The following is a 15,845-nucleotide window of genomic DNA, read 5'->3' as shown; positions in this document are numbered from 1 at the left end:
TTAATAAAACGTCCACATCTGAGTTGAAATCATTAATTCTACCAACCTTCCACCAATTTCGGTTCATCAACACTAAACGTAACAAATGGTTGTATTTCTTTACCCCCTGTGGTTACAAATGATATGCATAGTTCCCACTCTGCAAAGGCCGAGCAACTTCAAATAGCTGTGAACGAGGTAATTTGGCATGCGGATGAGAGGCCACTTCAACATTTAAAAAAAACTCTCTAGCATACTTAGTCCGCCATTGGTAAAGGTTACGCAACTCTGCTCTCCAACGACAAACGTCACAATTCTGCGGTGGCGGAGTCTCTCTGTGAACACAAACATGGGAGACAGCTCTTTTCTTTTGCACATTGCGTCTCAGCTCATAACCCGCACAGGATTCCAGTGGAATCTAATTTTGCCCACATTTAAAAAATATTGTGGACAGCCCCCCCCAAAAAAAGAAGCAATAAATCAGGCTTGCATTGTGAACGTAGCCAAAGACATCATCCACCATACACTGTGAGTCAGTTTCCACTAAACTCTACACGTTTGAATTTCATGGTAAGACCCTGAATATTCTGCTTAAACAGCTCAAGTGCAGGGGGATATTTGAGAATGACATATAAACTGAATAAGACCTCAGTTGGACTCCTTAAAATAAATAAAGATAAACGTTTATAAAAAAAAAAAACAATCGACAAAAAATCTACTGGTTATGAGTCATTTTTAAAGACACAAAGAAGTAAAGTTGTTCATTATTTCACACAAGAAAAAATACTAAAATTATGGAGTAAAATCTGAAAATGTTTATCTTTAATGTGCAGAATTGAAAACTACATTCCGACAACATGTAACAAAGCTTTGATCATTGAGCTTTGTAGTCTCACTGACCCAATATGTTAATGTTCACACAAAAAGACAAAGACAATGAAAATATCATATATCTTAATTAGTCCTTGTAGCAATAATTAAGTTTATTCTCCAAACAACAATGTGGGTGCAGTTAACTAAGCAGTATTTAACCCTCTACTACAACCTGTCGTCCCTCAGGAGAAAGAGGGGATCCAGTGGGAGGCCAAAGATGAGGAGGAGGAAGAGGAGGAGCCTGTGGGCGAGGAAGAGGATGACCACTTGGAGTTTTGCAGAGTGTGTAAAGATGGAGGAGAGCTGCTGTGTTGTGACACCTGCCCATCTTCCTACCACATCCACTGCCTCAACCCACCTCTCCCCGAGATCCCCAACGGGGAGTGGTTGTGTCCACGCTGCATGGTGAGCTCACGATCCAGTCCTGATGATATCTAATATTATTTATGTTTGCCATCACTATGCATGAGTTAAAATAAATGTGTGCAAAATGGATAAATAGTTTAGCTTCTAAGTAATACCTTTCTAACATTTAGTGTACATGTTCTGCCAATAACAAAATATCTGTACTGCACATTTTTATTATGATTTAAGAGAGTTAATATTTCCTGAAATGGCTCGACAAAAGCCTGAAATATTCTTGTCTACAAATGAGCACAAATGGGAATTAATCTTTCATTTTGAGGTGTTTAAGTGATGACTTTGTCTCAAGAGGCTGGAAAAGAAAGCTAGTCTAATTTATAAGTCATCCTATTTCTAAAACTATGGTTCAAATCTTTTTTGTCTATGGCTGGTGACAGTATTTTCTGATTTATGGAGTGATAAAAAGAGAGATATAGAAATTTCCCTCTGTAAGAAAAACCTTTGAATAAAATACGCAAAAAAATATCCAACCATTTTGAACCTGGCTTTATCCAATGTTGGGATTTCTGTTCCGGAAATATATGCAAATTAGCACATATTTGATAAGCTATTGCCTCATTTGCATTTTTAAACATATATTTTCAGGAAACTTGTAATTCGAGATCTAATTTTCTTTATGTAAGTAATGAACTAGGGAACTTTCATGGTGATATCTATTAGTTAACATTTCTACCCAATTCACCTGCTGTGTCTTCCCTCAACGGGAACTAAGACTTAGGTTGTTTAGCTTCATTCACGGAGCCTTCTAGATCACTTGTGTTGACCCCAATGATGCACTTTACCTGCTCCCTTATTGCTTTGACACAATGTATAGATAACTGCATGTACCATAACATGTCTCTTTTGTTTCTCAGTGCCCTCCACTCAAAGGTAAGGTCCAAAAGATTCTGCACTGGACATGGGGAGAACCCCCGCTGCCAGCCGAACTGCCCGCCGGCCCCGACGGAGAGCCGGTGGATCCGCTGACCAACCCTCCGCTCAAGGGCCACCCAGAGAGGGAGTTCTTTGTGAAGTGGTCTGGCCTTTCCTACTGGCACTGCTCCTGGGTCAGCGAGCTTCAGGTGAGATACCAGAAGTAGGTCCGATCTCAAATGAACACTGCTGCTCTCTTTGGCCACGGGAGCTGCAGCACGCGTCCTCTGAATACACACAACGAGCCAGGAGAGTTCTCACTGGGACGTCTTTTTTGCAGCTTAATGTCAAACGATCGTGCGTGTTCCTTTAGCCATTTATCTGCCATTAAGTGCACATTGTTTCACACCTCAAACCCTCCAAACTGCACAAACTGCAATCACAATTACTAAACCATTCAGAGCACTAGCACCTAGCTGACATTTCATTTAGCGACGTCTGAACAAGTGCTTGTGTTTAGAAGTCGGCCTTCCTTTTCTAATTTATTTCGCCTTCATCAAATCCATTCTGGATTACTTGAAATAGTTAATCAAGTCAGTCTCAACGCCCGGGTTAGGTATTATGCTGCAGTCTTGGGAGAAAAAGAAAACCCCTTTTCCAGAGGTGCTGCTGAGTGAAACTGATTGTTTCGTTCTTTCTGTGGTTCTGCAGCTGGAGCTCTACCACACCGTCATGTATCGGAACTACCAGAGAAAGAACGACATGGACGAACCTCCGCCGTTCGACTACGGCTCCGGCGAGGAGGAGCTCAACAACGAGAAGAGGAAGAGCAAAGACCCCCAGTATGCCGTGATGGAGGAGCGCTTCTACCGCTACGGCATCAAACCAGAGTGGATGGTCATGCACCGGATCATCAACCACAGGTGGCTGCTCACGGTTACACACACTCTTATGTCTTACGCCATGTGACGTAGTTTTTACAGCCTTGATGATTTGCTGGCTCTCAGTTGGGTTTGTGCTTGGTGTCACCTTGCTTATAGATGGAGATTATTCCTCATAGCTCCGCATATTTCAGAATATGGGAGTTGCTGGGGGATTCAAATGTCAGAAAAAGAGCACTGAGGGACAAAAGTACATTATTTCCCATATGTTTCCAGATTTTTCAGAACTGTCACACATATGTACGTAGTTGCAGACGGATTCAGTTCATAGTACGATCACAACTATATGAGATACACTCTGGAATTGAATCATGCATTAAAAAAGTTGCTTTCTAAGTTTTGCATCCATTTGCAGCTACAGGATGTGTTGTGTGTCATGGTCCCAATAAAAAACATCCTTATAAAGAGCTTAAAGGGAAAATGTCCCACCTTTTATGTGGATATCCGCGTGTATCAGATGCTGCTCTAAAACAGAACTTCTTTGTTCTTCTTCCCTTGTACTACAAACTGCAAAAATAGCATCATAAAATATGCGTGCAGAGGATGATGTGGAGCAGACACATTTTACAGTGTTTTGGCTGGCTCAGATATTCAGTAGTAGTTCTCTGAGCCAGAGTGTAAAGGGCCAAGAAATGCAGTGGAGGGTGTCCGAGGCCGTGCAAGAGGATAAAGCCGGCGTGGACCCTCCGGGTGTCAGAAACTGGCACCCAATGCATCTTGGTACATGTAGGCACTGTTCCGGGAGCTGAAGGACTCAGCTTGCTAAGTAAATATAGCACCCACTGAGCTATTTATCGCTTCAGATGTCTACAATCATTATCAAAACTGATTGGACAGCCGAATAAGAAGGTGGCGAATTTACTTGTATCCAACCTTCTAAAAGCTCTCGTTTATTGTTCATGTTTTTCATTCTTCCCTTCAGTTTTGATAAGGATGGCGATGTGCATTACCTGATCAAGTGGAGGGACCTGCCCTACGACCAGTGCACCTGGGAGGTGGATGACTTTGACGTCCCAGACTACGAGAGTCATAAAGCTACATACTGGGACCACAGGTTGGTTAACAGCATGGACAAGTTATTCGAACCACAGCTGCTCTTACATCTTCTTTTTATAGAGCGGGTACGAGGGTGAGGAGGAGCAGAATGAGTCCTCGTCTCCCCTCTGCCCTGCCCTCTATCTGTGATGCCCTTCTTTTGATCTGCCTGGCTCATCATGTTGTTGCCATTATTTGACCAGGGAGCAAATAATAGGGGAGGACCAACGCCCCCTGGTGGTGAGGAAAGGAAAGAAACTCAAAGAGGACCACCCAAAGAGGGAGGTCCCTCCTGACGCTCCCATCATAGATGTAAGTCGGGATGTTCAGATGCACTTAAAGCCACTATTTCTAATCATTTAGCACAATAAAGGTGTTGCATCTTTATTCGTATACTGTATTTATAATTCCTATTTACATTGGGCTAAATCTGTGCAATATAAAAATATGTGCAATGCACTGTACAATACTACAATTATTCTGTCTGTATATATAATATTTAGTTATTGTGGATTTTTTTACTTTTTTTTTTTACTTATTTAATATTCTTTACTCTTTTATTACTTATTTACTTATTTATAATACTTGTTTTGATCTTATGTTTTTTACTATGTCTCTTGTTTGCACTATCCTCTCTGCTGCTGTAATCCTGCAAATTTCCCCACTGCGGTACTAATAAAGGATTATCTTATCTTATTTTATCTTATCTTATCTTAATGTTACTCCTGTCTTCACCAGCCAACTATCAAGTTTGAGCACCAGCCGTGGTACATTAACGCCACGGGGGGAACACTGCACCCATACCAGCTGGAAGGCCTGAACTGGTTGAGGTTCTCCTGGGCTCAGGGCACAGACACCATCCTGGCCGATGAGATGGGCCTCGGGAAGACGGTGCAGACCATCGTGTTCCTCTACTCGCTCTATAAGGAGGTGAGGGGGCAAGAACCCATGTTACAAAGCACGTATCACATTTTAGGCTCTCCGAGTACAAGATTCTTACAATACATATGGTTATGAAGACCTAGAATAAAACAAGTTTAGAAAAGTAAATGATAAAACCTATATTTTGTCTTTTTCCTGTGGTGAGTCATGTTTTTCCCCCCCCTTTTCTCACAGGGTCACTCTAAGGGGCCCTTCTTGGTGAGCGCTCCCCTCTCCACTATCATCAACTGGGAGAGGGAATTTGAGTTGTGGGCTCCGGATTTCCACGTGGTGACGTACACCGGAGACAAAGACAGCCGGGCAATCATCAGGGAGAACGAGTTCACCTTTGAGGACAGCGCAGTGAAATCAGGACGCAAGGTGTTCCGCATGAAGGTACCTCATGCTCATGTAGCTGTGTCCCACCAGACACTGTTTGAATACTTTTTTCAAATACATTACATTACATTACAGTCATTTAGCAGACGCTTTTATCCAGCGACTTACAGTCAGTAGTATATTTATCATTCACCCATTCACACACTGATGACAGGCTACCATGGTCACCATCAGACTCTAACTAACATTCATGCAACATCCAGTCCACACCGATGGCAAGCCTCAGCAACTTGGGTTAAGTGTCTTGCCCAAGGACACATCGGCCGGGTATCGAACCACCGACCCTCTGATTGGAGAACTACCTTGCTCTCCACTACGCCACAGCCGCCTGTAGGAGCCAGGATTAGCCGGTGCAATTTTGTACACCTTTTTTGGTCACTTCCTGTAATGAGTCACGTGGTGTTAGGGATTGCGATGGGGATATCAGCTGTTCACTATTTTGGTTTTGTAAATAGAAGGAGAGGGGGTGAGAGAGGGAGTCTTTATTTTTTGCTGACCGCTAATTATTGCTATTTACTATGGTTTGGACGCCTTTGTACACAGTAACTGAACTATGCAGAACACTATTGAATGTGTGTTATTGAGCACACGTGTTTGTTTGTTTCTTACGAATAAAACATCCAAACGTAGCGACTGGATCAGTGATTCATTGACAGACTAGTCTCCCCTACTTAGCCTCCCGGTGACTCATTTTAAGTTGCAGATAGTCACCTATAAATACCTTGATTTAGTTTGAACCTAGAAGGGTTGAGTAGTTTACATCCTACCTTACGCTTAGTAGGCGATTTGAGGACCAAGTCATGACCAAAACCAGAATTAGTTAAGACCGAGACAAGACCAAGGCAGGAGCGAGTCCAACAGGGCATGACGCACTTGTGGATGCATGCATGCAAACCATAGGCAATCCTCAAATTGATCCGATCAAAAAGAGCCAAAATCCCAACAAAACCCTCCCACAGAAAAACCAAATGAAGACTCCTCTTCACTCGCCTCCGCTCTATGTGTGGGAATTTTCCTTTCTTTTTTTAATGTGGTTGACTCTGAGACACGAGAACGAGCCTTTCAACGAGCGGTTTTAAGCACTATGACAGTGCCCCTTCTTAACCTGGCAACCCGACTCTTCATCCCCTGGTAGCAGAGAAGGCTCAGGGGCAGAGAGGTTGTTTAGTTTAATATATTGGTCTAGTCTGCCCGACTCATTGATCCTTTATCTGACTGAAGTTTGTGCTAGGTAGAATATATGGCCCCGACCATGGCTCGGAAATATCAGTTGTGCTGCGTATTGATAAATCGATGGTGCAGTCCACGGTGCTGAAGTCGTAGACGGATTTGTGAGCGAACTGTGCATTGGGTTGTTTGATAGTCGAGGGTGAACAAAAAGTAATCCCTGGCCCTGTTTAGAATTAACAATTTACACCGACATCTGTATTTCTAGTTACAGAACAAAACATACAGTTTTTAGTGCCACATGAAGCTTAATATGGGCATAAATTATCATTAACATTACTTAATTTCCAAGAAATACCAAAGCAAACATTGCAGTACTTCATATTTTTCCTCCACGATATAATCCCACGTCTAAATTGCTCATAATCAGATGCATTTTGTTGCTGTTCTTCCTTTGCAGAAAGACACGCCCATCAAGTTCCACGTGCTGCTGACTTCCTATGAGCTGATCACTATAGATCAAGCCGTTCTGGGCTCCATCACATGGGCCTGCCTGGTGGTAGACGAGGCCCACAGGCTGAAGAACAACCAGTCAAAGGTAAAACAGCGTTTCTGGCACTGATAGCGGCCTGTGCCAAAAAACAAACAGGAAAGGAGCAGGAACACGTACAGATATGAGGAGGAAATGTTTGTGCATAAACTTATCCATGAAATAAAAAAGACAGGTTTTAGAGGCATAATTGGAGTTTCACATGCGTCTTTGCATTCTTATTCGAGGCGTGTGTGTCATATCTCGTACAATGTGTCCTGTCCAGTTTTTCAGAATCCTCAACGGGTACAAGATCTACTACAAGCTGCTGCTCACTGGAACTCCTCTTCAGAACAACTTGGAAGAGCTGTTCCACCTGCTTAACTTTCTCACCCCAGAGCGCTTCAAGTAAGTCCTCCCTGTCATCCATTTATCCTCATCATTCCCCTGCTTTCTCTCCTTCTCCATCCTACCAGTATCTGCAAGCCGGTGCATCAACCTTGAATTTATGGTCTGAACATAAATATAAATTAAAATGACAAAAAGGAAGAATCAAAAACTGTCTCCTCTGCTTTTAATTCTTCTTTGTTCAGTAATCTCGAAGGCTTCCTGGAGGAGTTTGCAGACATCTCGAAGGAGGACCAGATCAAAAAGCTCCACGACCTGCTCGGCCCTCACATGCTCAGAAGGCTCAAAGCCGATGTCTTTAAGAACATGCCTTCAAAGACAGAGCTGATTGTCAGAGTGGAGCTCAGCCCCATGCAGAAGTAAGCACTGGGATATAAAGAAAAGAAGAAGTGTAATGCCGCTTTCTGTTCCAGCTGAAAAAACTTAAAATGTCCATTTTCTCCTATATATATACCGTATTTTCCGCACTATAGGGCGCACTGGATTATAAGGCGCACTGTCAATGAATGGTCTATTTTCGATCTTTTTTCATATATAAGGCGCACCGGACTATAAGGCGCATTAAGCGAAACAAAACAGTCAGTCAGTCAAACTTCCTCCACTTCCGTACCATTGATTCATTAATGTTGAATTCTCTCGCAGCTGCACTATTCCCATGTTCTACTGCGTGACTGACAGCCTTGAGTTTGAAGTCCGCGTCGTAAGCGTGTCTCTTGACAGGTGCCATGTTGGGGTCCTTATACACACACACTGTAATATTATGGTGAAGCACAGTATGTATTACTCCGCGACGCTCCTGACTACGGTAGTTTACCAAAGTCGTACTAAAACATGTTGACAGAGCGCCGTGTACCACACAAAATCGCTTCGAGGTCAGTAAGCACAACCAGAATTAATCCATATATAAGGCGCTCCGGATTATAAGGCGTTTTTTGAGAAAATTAAAGGCTTTTAAGTGCGCCTTATAGTGCGGAAAATACGGTAGTAGTTTTTATGAACGCCCAAACAACCATGTAACTTATTTAACCCTTTTCAAATATGAATAAGAAAAAGGCTGTTACTATTTAGTTTTGACCTGTAAGTAATTAAGTGTGTTTAGGCCTGATTTGGTCGAGCTTATAACAGTAGTTTTTCCAGTAGATGCTGCTGCCATTTTAGCAAATAACATCATTCCACCTGGCATGTTGTGAGAGCTTAAATGCAATGAACTTGAGCTTGTAATCGCCACTTCACAGTCAGAATATTACATGCAGTGGCAGGCTTTTAGTTTTTAAAGAGGTATTCTACATTTTTTTGCCAAGAATGATTTTTTTTTTTTTATCTTTTCCTGATTCTACCTGATTTCTGACCTGCAGGAAATATTACAAGTTTATTTTGACGCGGAACTTTGAGGCTCTGAACTCCAAAGGTGGAGGCAACCAAGTGTCCCTGCTCAACATCATGATGGACCTGAAGAAGTGCTGCAACCACCCCTACCTGTTCCCAGTGGCCGCTGTGGTAAGGCAGCCATGCAAAGCACAGTTTAATATTTGAGCTCAATAAAAGAGTGCAAAATCATGCCAAAACAAAGTCAAAAGACAACAACCTGTATGCCAAAAATGTTAGCCTTTTTCTCCTGGCTTGACGACCCAATTTTTCATTATTTGTTTATATAAGTATTCATCTATTTCTCCAGTTGATTCCTGGACTTATTTACATTTTTTTAATCTTTGCAGGAAGCTCCCGTGTTACCAAACGGCTCGTATGATGGCAACATGCTCGTGAAGTCCTCAGGAAAACTGACGCTGCTTCAGAAAATGCTGAAGAATCTCAAAGATGAAGGACACAGAGTTCTCATTTTCTCTCAGGTACCAGTCGACTTCATGTTGTGTCTGGGCTTTAAGCCACAGCTTCCATTGATTGGTGGCCATGGAAATCCAGACATCCATGTTTTTATCCATTCCAATGCCAACGTCAGTTGTTAGGTAGTAAGTCAGCTGATATTCCAGGCATCTAATCAAAGATCTTTTTGAGTGAAAGTGCAGATTGTTCTTCATTTTAACATTTTATTTTGATCACAGCTACATAAACTCATAACAGCATATTTTTTTTGTATTTTTTACAGATGACAAAGATGTTGGATCTGCTTGAAGATTTTCTGGAGTTCGAGGGTTATAAATATGAACGTATTGATGGAGGGATTACTGGAGGCCTCAGGCAGGAGGCCATTGACCGCTTCAATGGTGGGTTTGTTAATTCAGGATCCGTCTGTGTGAGTTTGTGTTGATGCCTGTTCGTCTTCTAGACAGCTTTCACTCTCATTCTGACACACAAACCAAACCTGAGATTATTATTTTTTGGTTTTTCTGCCACAGCACCGGGCGCTCAGCAGTTCTGCTTCTTGCTTTCAACACGAGCCGGAGGTCTTGGCATCAACCTGGCGAGCGCCGACACCGTCGTCATCTACGACTCCGACTGGAATCCTCACAACGACATCCAAGTACTTATTTTTTTAGAGACTCTTGCATGCTTGTGTTGTAGCTTTTATCCTGCAGATCGTACAACTGATGCTGCGTTCAAGGTGACTCGGATGTCTGGGTTTTTCCCAGTTAACCTTTCCCACTTTCGATCTGTGCACACACACTATTTTTACATTTTTAAAGTTTTCCCGGATAACTTTCGCACAGAGAAGATAACTTTCAGAGACTGTTACCAGCTAAATAATAAAATGGAAAGATATTTTTACATCAATTTACATGCAGAACAGGTTTACTATATGGTGTTATGTTAATAAAATACAGGCAAATACACTTAATGTTGCCTTTAAGTTGATGCTTTACCATTTACAATATGCGCTTCCATTGCTGTGTGACATCAGACAACTGCGTCTTCGTAGATGGATTTGCGTTGCGTTGATTTAGTTTACAAGTAAGAACATTCCCTTGTACTTTTGCTTATTGGTGGTCAGAAGTTTTAAAGTTCTGAGTCTTAAATGCAGCATAATAGATGTGTGAATGCTTTTGTTGATTTCATTTGTTCACTCCCACGTCCTCCCCTCTAACTGTCGCTGTCCCTTCCCTGTTGGCCCCTCTCTCCGTTCTCCCAGGCTTTTAGCAGAGCCCATCGTATCGGCCAGAACAGGAAGGTGATGATCTACCGCTTTGTGACGCGGGGCTCAGTGGAGGAGCGAATCACTCAGGTGGCGAAGAGGAAGATGATGCTGACCCACCTGGTGGTGCGGCCCGGCCTTGGCTCCAAAACCGGCTCCATGTCCAAACAGGAACTGGACGATATCCTCAAGTTTGGCACTGAAGAGCTTTTCAAAGATGAGATGGAGGCAGCGAGAGCCATGGGTATGTCTATGCACCACATTTATCTCGAGCTAAAAAGAGGCAGTATGAATAATGTGTGTTGACAGCCCTTGACATTTTTGTTTATTAATTACACTTGCATTTGAGCTTCAAACTACTATAACATCATCACACATCGATGTTAACAAACAGACCGGTGTTGAGAAAAATTGGAGGTTTTGTTATTTCTTGTGTTTCTCAATAGTAAGTTCACCTCGTCACTCTCAAATGCAGAAAGGGTGTTTCCTCTTGCTCTGTATGTGCTAAAATGTGCACTCCTGCAGATCCACATTTCCACAAAAGCCAGTATAACTAGAGGCAGATAGAGGCTGCATGGATCAGAAAAGGCAGTGAAGGTCCTGAAAACAAGTGACAAAATTGCAAAATACCAGGGAGTGCATATCATTTTTGGTTATGCAGTCATTCAAAAGTTATGTTTTAGGCCAAATCCAACATATACAGAGGACGCCATACCTGAGAGTTAGTTTACAACGCAAAATGACTTCACTTATAAATAATCAATCTTAGAACTCATCGTCTGTCGGTCTAAGGCCTGTTAAGTGTCTGTGGTTAAGGGTATATATCTCTGTGGTTTCTTGGGTAGCCAGCGGATATCAGGGCCACTTCCTTTTCTGTGCTCTGCTCGTCAACAGTCCGATTACCAACTTGAGATGCGATGAGGGTTGGAGTTGAGAGACGACGTGTACAACCGCATTTTTTCACAAGTAGCCAGTTTAAAAGCTCATTTTAAACCAATAATTAGCCAAATCATTTCCTGACGAGAGATGGTGGGTTCTGAGGTTCTGCCAATCTTTTGCTCGGAACGCGGACTGTTTACCTGCTTTCAATAAAAACCTGCTCCACTGTGAATGCTCAATGCTACTCGGACTACAAACGTAAACGACATAATTTCTGAATCTGTCTATAGAGATTCAGAAATTAGACCATTAGTTAACCAAAACCATGGGAGTCTAGAGGCTTGGCCAAAAAGGACAAAAGGATAGCGGCCTAGAGACATTGTGTTTGGATGTGGAATACCAGACCTCCAACCTCGAAAGAGATAACCAAGTCCAGGAACCAAAGAAACTAAGATGGTCAGAAGACTGCTTTGTTTGGGGAGAGAGTGTTAAATTCACCCTAAGTTAGTGATTTATTTTTTTCACACAATCACAAACAAAGGAACATAATTACGAGCGTGACAATACGCCAGCCACTTCATTATCCCTGCCACGGATATGTTTTACATTGATATTAAATTAAAATGAAATGAAATTAGCATCTTTAGACATGGACAAACATATTTTTTGTTAGCGATCAGCTAATATATTCTCGTCAACAGGTGACACTAAAGAAAGCGAGGAGGGCAACGTGATTCACTATGACGACAACGCCATCTCCAAGCTGCTGGACCGCAGCCAGGACGCCACCGAAGACACGGAGATCCAGAACATGAACGAGTACCTGAGCTCCTTCAAGGTGGCTCAGTATGTAGTGAAGGAAGAGGACGGAGAGGTGAGAATAAAGCAATGTTCTTCTAACCTGAGGAATTAGGACGGATGGGGTCACAAAAATGAAAAAAAAAGCCAGCTGGTATGTTTGTATACAGCAGAGTAGATATCTCAAGATTTTGTTATTTGCCTCCATATGCTAAATTCTGCTTGAAAGAGCAGGATAACATGATTTAAGATCAGCCTTCCTTTTTAAAGCTGACTTTAGAGGACCGGGACACTTTATAGTATCATTGGACAAATAAAAAACCAAACACTTTTCTAAATGTTTAATGGTGTAGAAAATGTTTGCAAGGCCTGGTGGACACACAAAAAATGTCATGTAAAGCTGAATGTAACGAAAGAACTGTGTTTGTTTATAATGTAAGAACTCACAGGCTGCTTTTTATTTCACAACTGGTCCACCAGGAACCCGACCCTTGTAACTCGGTGCCTTGTGACTTGGTGTCGGCACATTAAAAAATAATTACACTATGAAATATTGACACATAAGGTGCAATGTGTAACACGAAGGCATTTTAGGGTCAACTGTTCACAAATAGGTTTGGGGTTTAAAAAAGCTGACTGTTTTTTTGTTTGTTTTCCACAGACATACAATGAAATATTTAGTAGATTCTCTCCGAAACATCAGAATTAAATAAACATCTGCCTTTGTGTGTCCATGTGCAGGAGGAGGTGGAGCGGGAGATCATCAAGCAGGAGGAGAACGTGGACCCAGACTACTGGGAGAAGCTGCTTCGCCACCACTACGAGCAGCAGCAGGAGGATCTGGCCCGAAACCTGGGCAAAGGCAAACGCATCCGAAAGCAGGTCAACTACAACGACACGACGCAGGAGGACCAAGGTAGGCTCTGTCATCAGACACGTGGTGCTGGTCTATCAGGACTCATGTTTGTTCTGTCTTAGGCCTTTACCAAGACTCATTTTAAACGTGTTATCATTTAAAGGTACAGTGTGCAGCATTCAGAGGGACCTTTTGGCAGAAATGGAGTATAAGTATGCGTTCTTTAGTTTCTAATCATCTGAAAATAAGAATTGATACCTTAGAATAAGACACTTCACAGAGGTACACTTCACAGAGCCGGGCGCCATGTTTCTACAGTAGCCCAGAGCAGACATACCAAACACTGGCACTAGATAGGGCAGAGTTATTTCTTGGCTGCGTTTTGGAAGCAACAGCCCTTTTCTATTCTTGCCACTTTAAAATGTTACATCTTGGTGCCATAAACTGTATATCAGAAGTGGACGTCGTCATCGTGACGTTACCCGTTGGTTTGTGGACTCAACTTTGAAACATTGAGTTCGGAATTTTGACCGTCGCCATCTTATTTTTTTTGCAATTAGATGCCAAACAAGAGGGTGAAGTAAGATATCGAACGCTGTATGAAACTTTTTTATGCCACCAAAATGTTGGAATTAACCTCCATGAGCTGAAAACACATTGTGAAAGGGTTTAAAGTTCTAAAACTAAAACACAGACCACTTCCTGACTGTACAATTCCTTGGTAGCGACCTGTCAATCACAGGGTAGCCCCGCCCTAAAGCATACCCTACTTTATGGTCTATTTTACTGTAAATGGAACCATAATTTACCTAATGAATCATGCTGTTTGACATAACACTTCAAACTAGAGATTGAGACCATAAACTCATGTTTACAATGTTTACTGAGGGAATAAATCAATCTTTATGCATCCAGAAAATGTAACTTTAAGAAGGATGGATTTAAAAGTGGGACAACTGTATTCAAGCTTTGAAGACTCACATCTATCTGCTGCCATTGTGAAGGAACATTTGCTTGGTTCAAATCACACTGTAGCTAAATAAGTAAAGAATGGGACAGTTTGTCAGTGTGATCATCTGATTCACATTATGATAACACTGTGGGTGTAGAAAACGTGTTTCTGTATTTGGTGTATGATAATATTGCACAGATCAGAGTCTAGTTTATGTCAACAGCTTTTGTTGTGGTTTATGATCGACTCTGATACAACAGAACTCTGAATAACAGAACTGTTCCCATCACACTTGACAGACCTGGCTTCATTAGTGAGTTAATTCCATAATTTGGATTTATCAGTTCAGGCGATAAAAGCACAGAAATTGATCTATGTCTTTATTAAATCCTCTTCGGTTGTAAGTCTCAACAAGAGCTGTTGACCTCCATTAAAACTGCCAAAGAGTGTGTTGTACTGGCTTAAAGCTCTCTTGTTTCTCAAGCATGTATATAGTTTTTAGTGGGTGTTAAAGCACTTCTTCTTCATAGTTCAAATAATCTATTGCAGTGACATATATCCCATAGTTGTACTTTTAAGAGTCCTGATTGCCACAGTTCAACAGCAGTTGACTGTGAGAGTGTTCAAAGATTTCAAAGCCCATCACGGCTCAGAGTACACTCCAAGTTTAAAGTGACCGCTTGGCAGAGTGGTCACCTCTCACCTCCCTTCCAGAGGACACACAAGTGGTAGTGCGGTATGTGCATGCCAAGCTGTAGTGGTCTGTAGTAATCTGCAGTGCCATGGCGCCCCCAGGTGGCCAGCAACAGAAGCGATCGCAATGTACTGTTTCTCTGTGATGTGTTGCTCAGAGTGGCAGGATGATCTTTCAGACAATCAGTCGGAGTACTCCGTGGGGTCCGAGGACGAGGACGAAGATTTCGAGGAGAGGCCCGAAGGTAGGCGGCAAAAAAAAAAAGAAAGAGATGTGACAACACAACCCAACAAAACTCAGTATAGATCCCTCTGCACACAAGTTCAATTTGATCAAACTGTGCCCGTGTTAAGAGATGTCCTTATATCTATGCGTTTCTTTTTTTTTGTTGCAGGTGGACGCAGACAGTCTCGTCGGCAGATGAAGAATGAGAAAGACAAACCCCTGCCACCCTTGCTGGCACGAGTTGGGGGCAGTATTGAGGTATTCATTCACAGGATGTCCTATGCATTTTAAAGTGGTGGTATGAACCCCCGTTTTTGGCAGCGTGACATGCGAGGTTAGGGTATAATTCTTCATTCTGTAAATTGTGCTCAATAAGGGAAAATCTGGGGATAAGTGGCCAGAATTTGGCTCCGTAACAAAAACTCAGAGAGTGTATCTTTAAGCGTGTAAAGCATGACTGCCCTGCAGCTGATCCTGTGCCCTTTTCCCATCACACTGTGAAACCGGAATAGCAAGGACAGAATTATCACTTTCACAATATGAAACTGACAAGAAGCAGCTTCATTAACAACCTGTTTTAATGTACCCTATTCCTCTTTTTAAGATATGTTAACACCAATTTATGCCTCTTCTTATCACAAGGTCCTGGGGTTCAACGCCCGCCAGAGGAAAGCCTTCCTCAATGCCATCATGCGCTGGGGAATGCCTCCCCAGGATGCTTTCAACTCCCATTGGCTGGTCCGAGACCTGCGAGGGAAGAGTGAGCGTGAGTTCAGGTGAGGCCTCTAATATACTGAAACTGTGAAACACCAGGTAGTGTTGTTTG

The 15,845-nt window shown here is 42.4% G+C and overlaps 1 protein-coding gene across 1 annotated transcript in view; it reads left to right on the top strand.

Annotated features, from left to right (window-relative positions):
- The window catches only part of chd5 (chromodomain helicase DNA binding protein 5), a 46,298-nt gene that overhangs the window by 20,385 nt on the left and 10,068 nt on the right, over positions 1 to 15,845 (top strand). The window contains exons 9-28 of the mRNA XM_054617776.1: positions 1,039 to 1,257; positions 2,130 to 2,336; positions 2,839 to 3,050; positions 3,991 to 4,122; positions 4,307 to 4,415; positions 4,842 to 5,033; positions 5,220 to 5,420; positions 7,051 to 7,188; positions 7,406 to 7,527; positions 7,713 to 7,886; positions 8,883 to 9,024; positions 9,243 to 9,374; positions 9,632 to 9,749; positions 9,882 to 10,006; positions 10,613 to 10,859; positions 12,196 to 12,368; positions 13,034 to 13,208; positions 14,952 to 15,038; positions 15,189 to 15,277; positions 15,662 to 15,795. Coding sequence (XP_054473751.1) covers positions 1,039 to 1,257; positions 2,130 to 2,336; positions 2,839 to 3,050; positions 3,991 to 4,122; positions 4,307 to 4,415; positions 4,842 to 5,033; positions 5,220 to 5,420; positions 7,051 to 7,188; positions 7,406 to 7,527; positions 7,713 to 7,886; positions 8,883 to 9,024; positions 9,243 to 9,374; positions 9,632 to 9,749; positions 9,882 to 10,006; positions 10,613 to 10,859; positions 12,196 to 12,368; positions 13,034 to 13,208; positions 14,952 to 15,038; positions 15,189 to 15,277; positions 15,662 to 15,795 — 3,128 coding nt within the window. The remainder of the gene's footprint in view (positions 1 to 1,038; positions 1,258 to 2,129; positions 2,337 to 2,838; positions 3,051 to 3,990; positions 4,123 to 4,306; positions 4,416 to 4,841; positions 5,034 to 5,219; positions 5,421 to 7,050; positions 7,189 to 7,405; positions 7,528 to 7,712; positions 7,887 to 8,882; positions 9,025 to 9,242; positions 9,375 to 9,631; positions 9,750 to 9,881; positions 10,007 to 10,612; positions 10,860 to 12,195; positions 12,369 to 13,033; positions 13,209 to 14,951; positions 15,039 to 15,188; positions 15,278 to 15,661; positions 15,796 to 15,845) is intronic.

This window comes from Anoplopoma fimbria, chromosome 17 (genome assembly GCF_027596085.1).
Source record: "Anoplopoma fimbria isolate UVic2021 breed Golden Eagle Sablefish chromosome 17, Afim_UVic_2022, whole genome shotgun sequence".
In the NCBI taxonomy this organism is placed as follows: domain Eukaryota; kingdom Metazoa; phylum Chordata; class Actinopteri; order Perciformes; family Anoplopomatidae; genus Anoplopoma; species Anoplopoma fimbria.
Note: the sequence above shows the minus strand (reverse complement) of the source record. Positions and strands in the feature narration are given on the sequence as shown.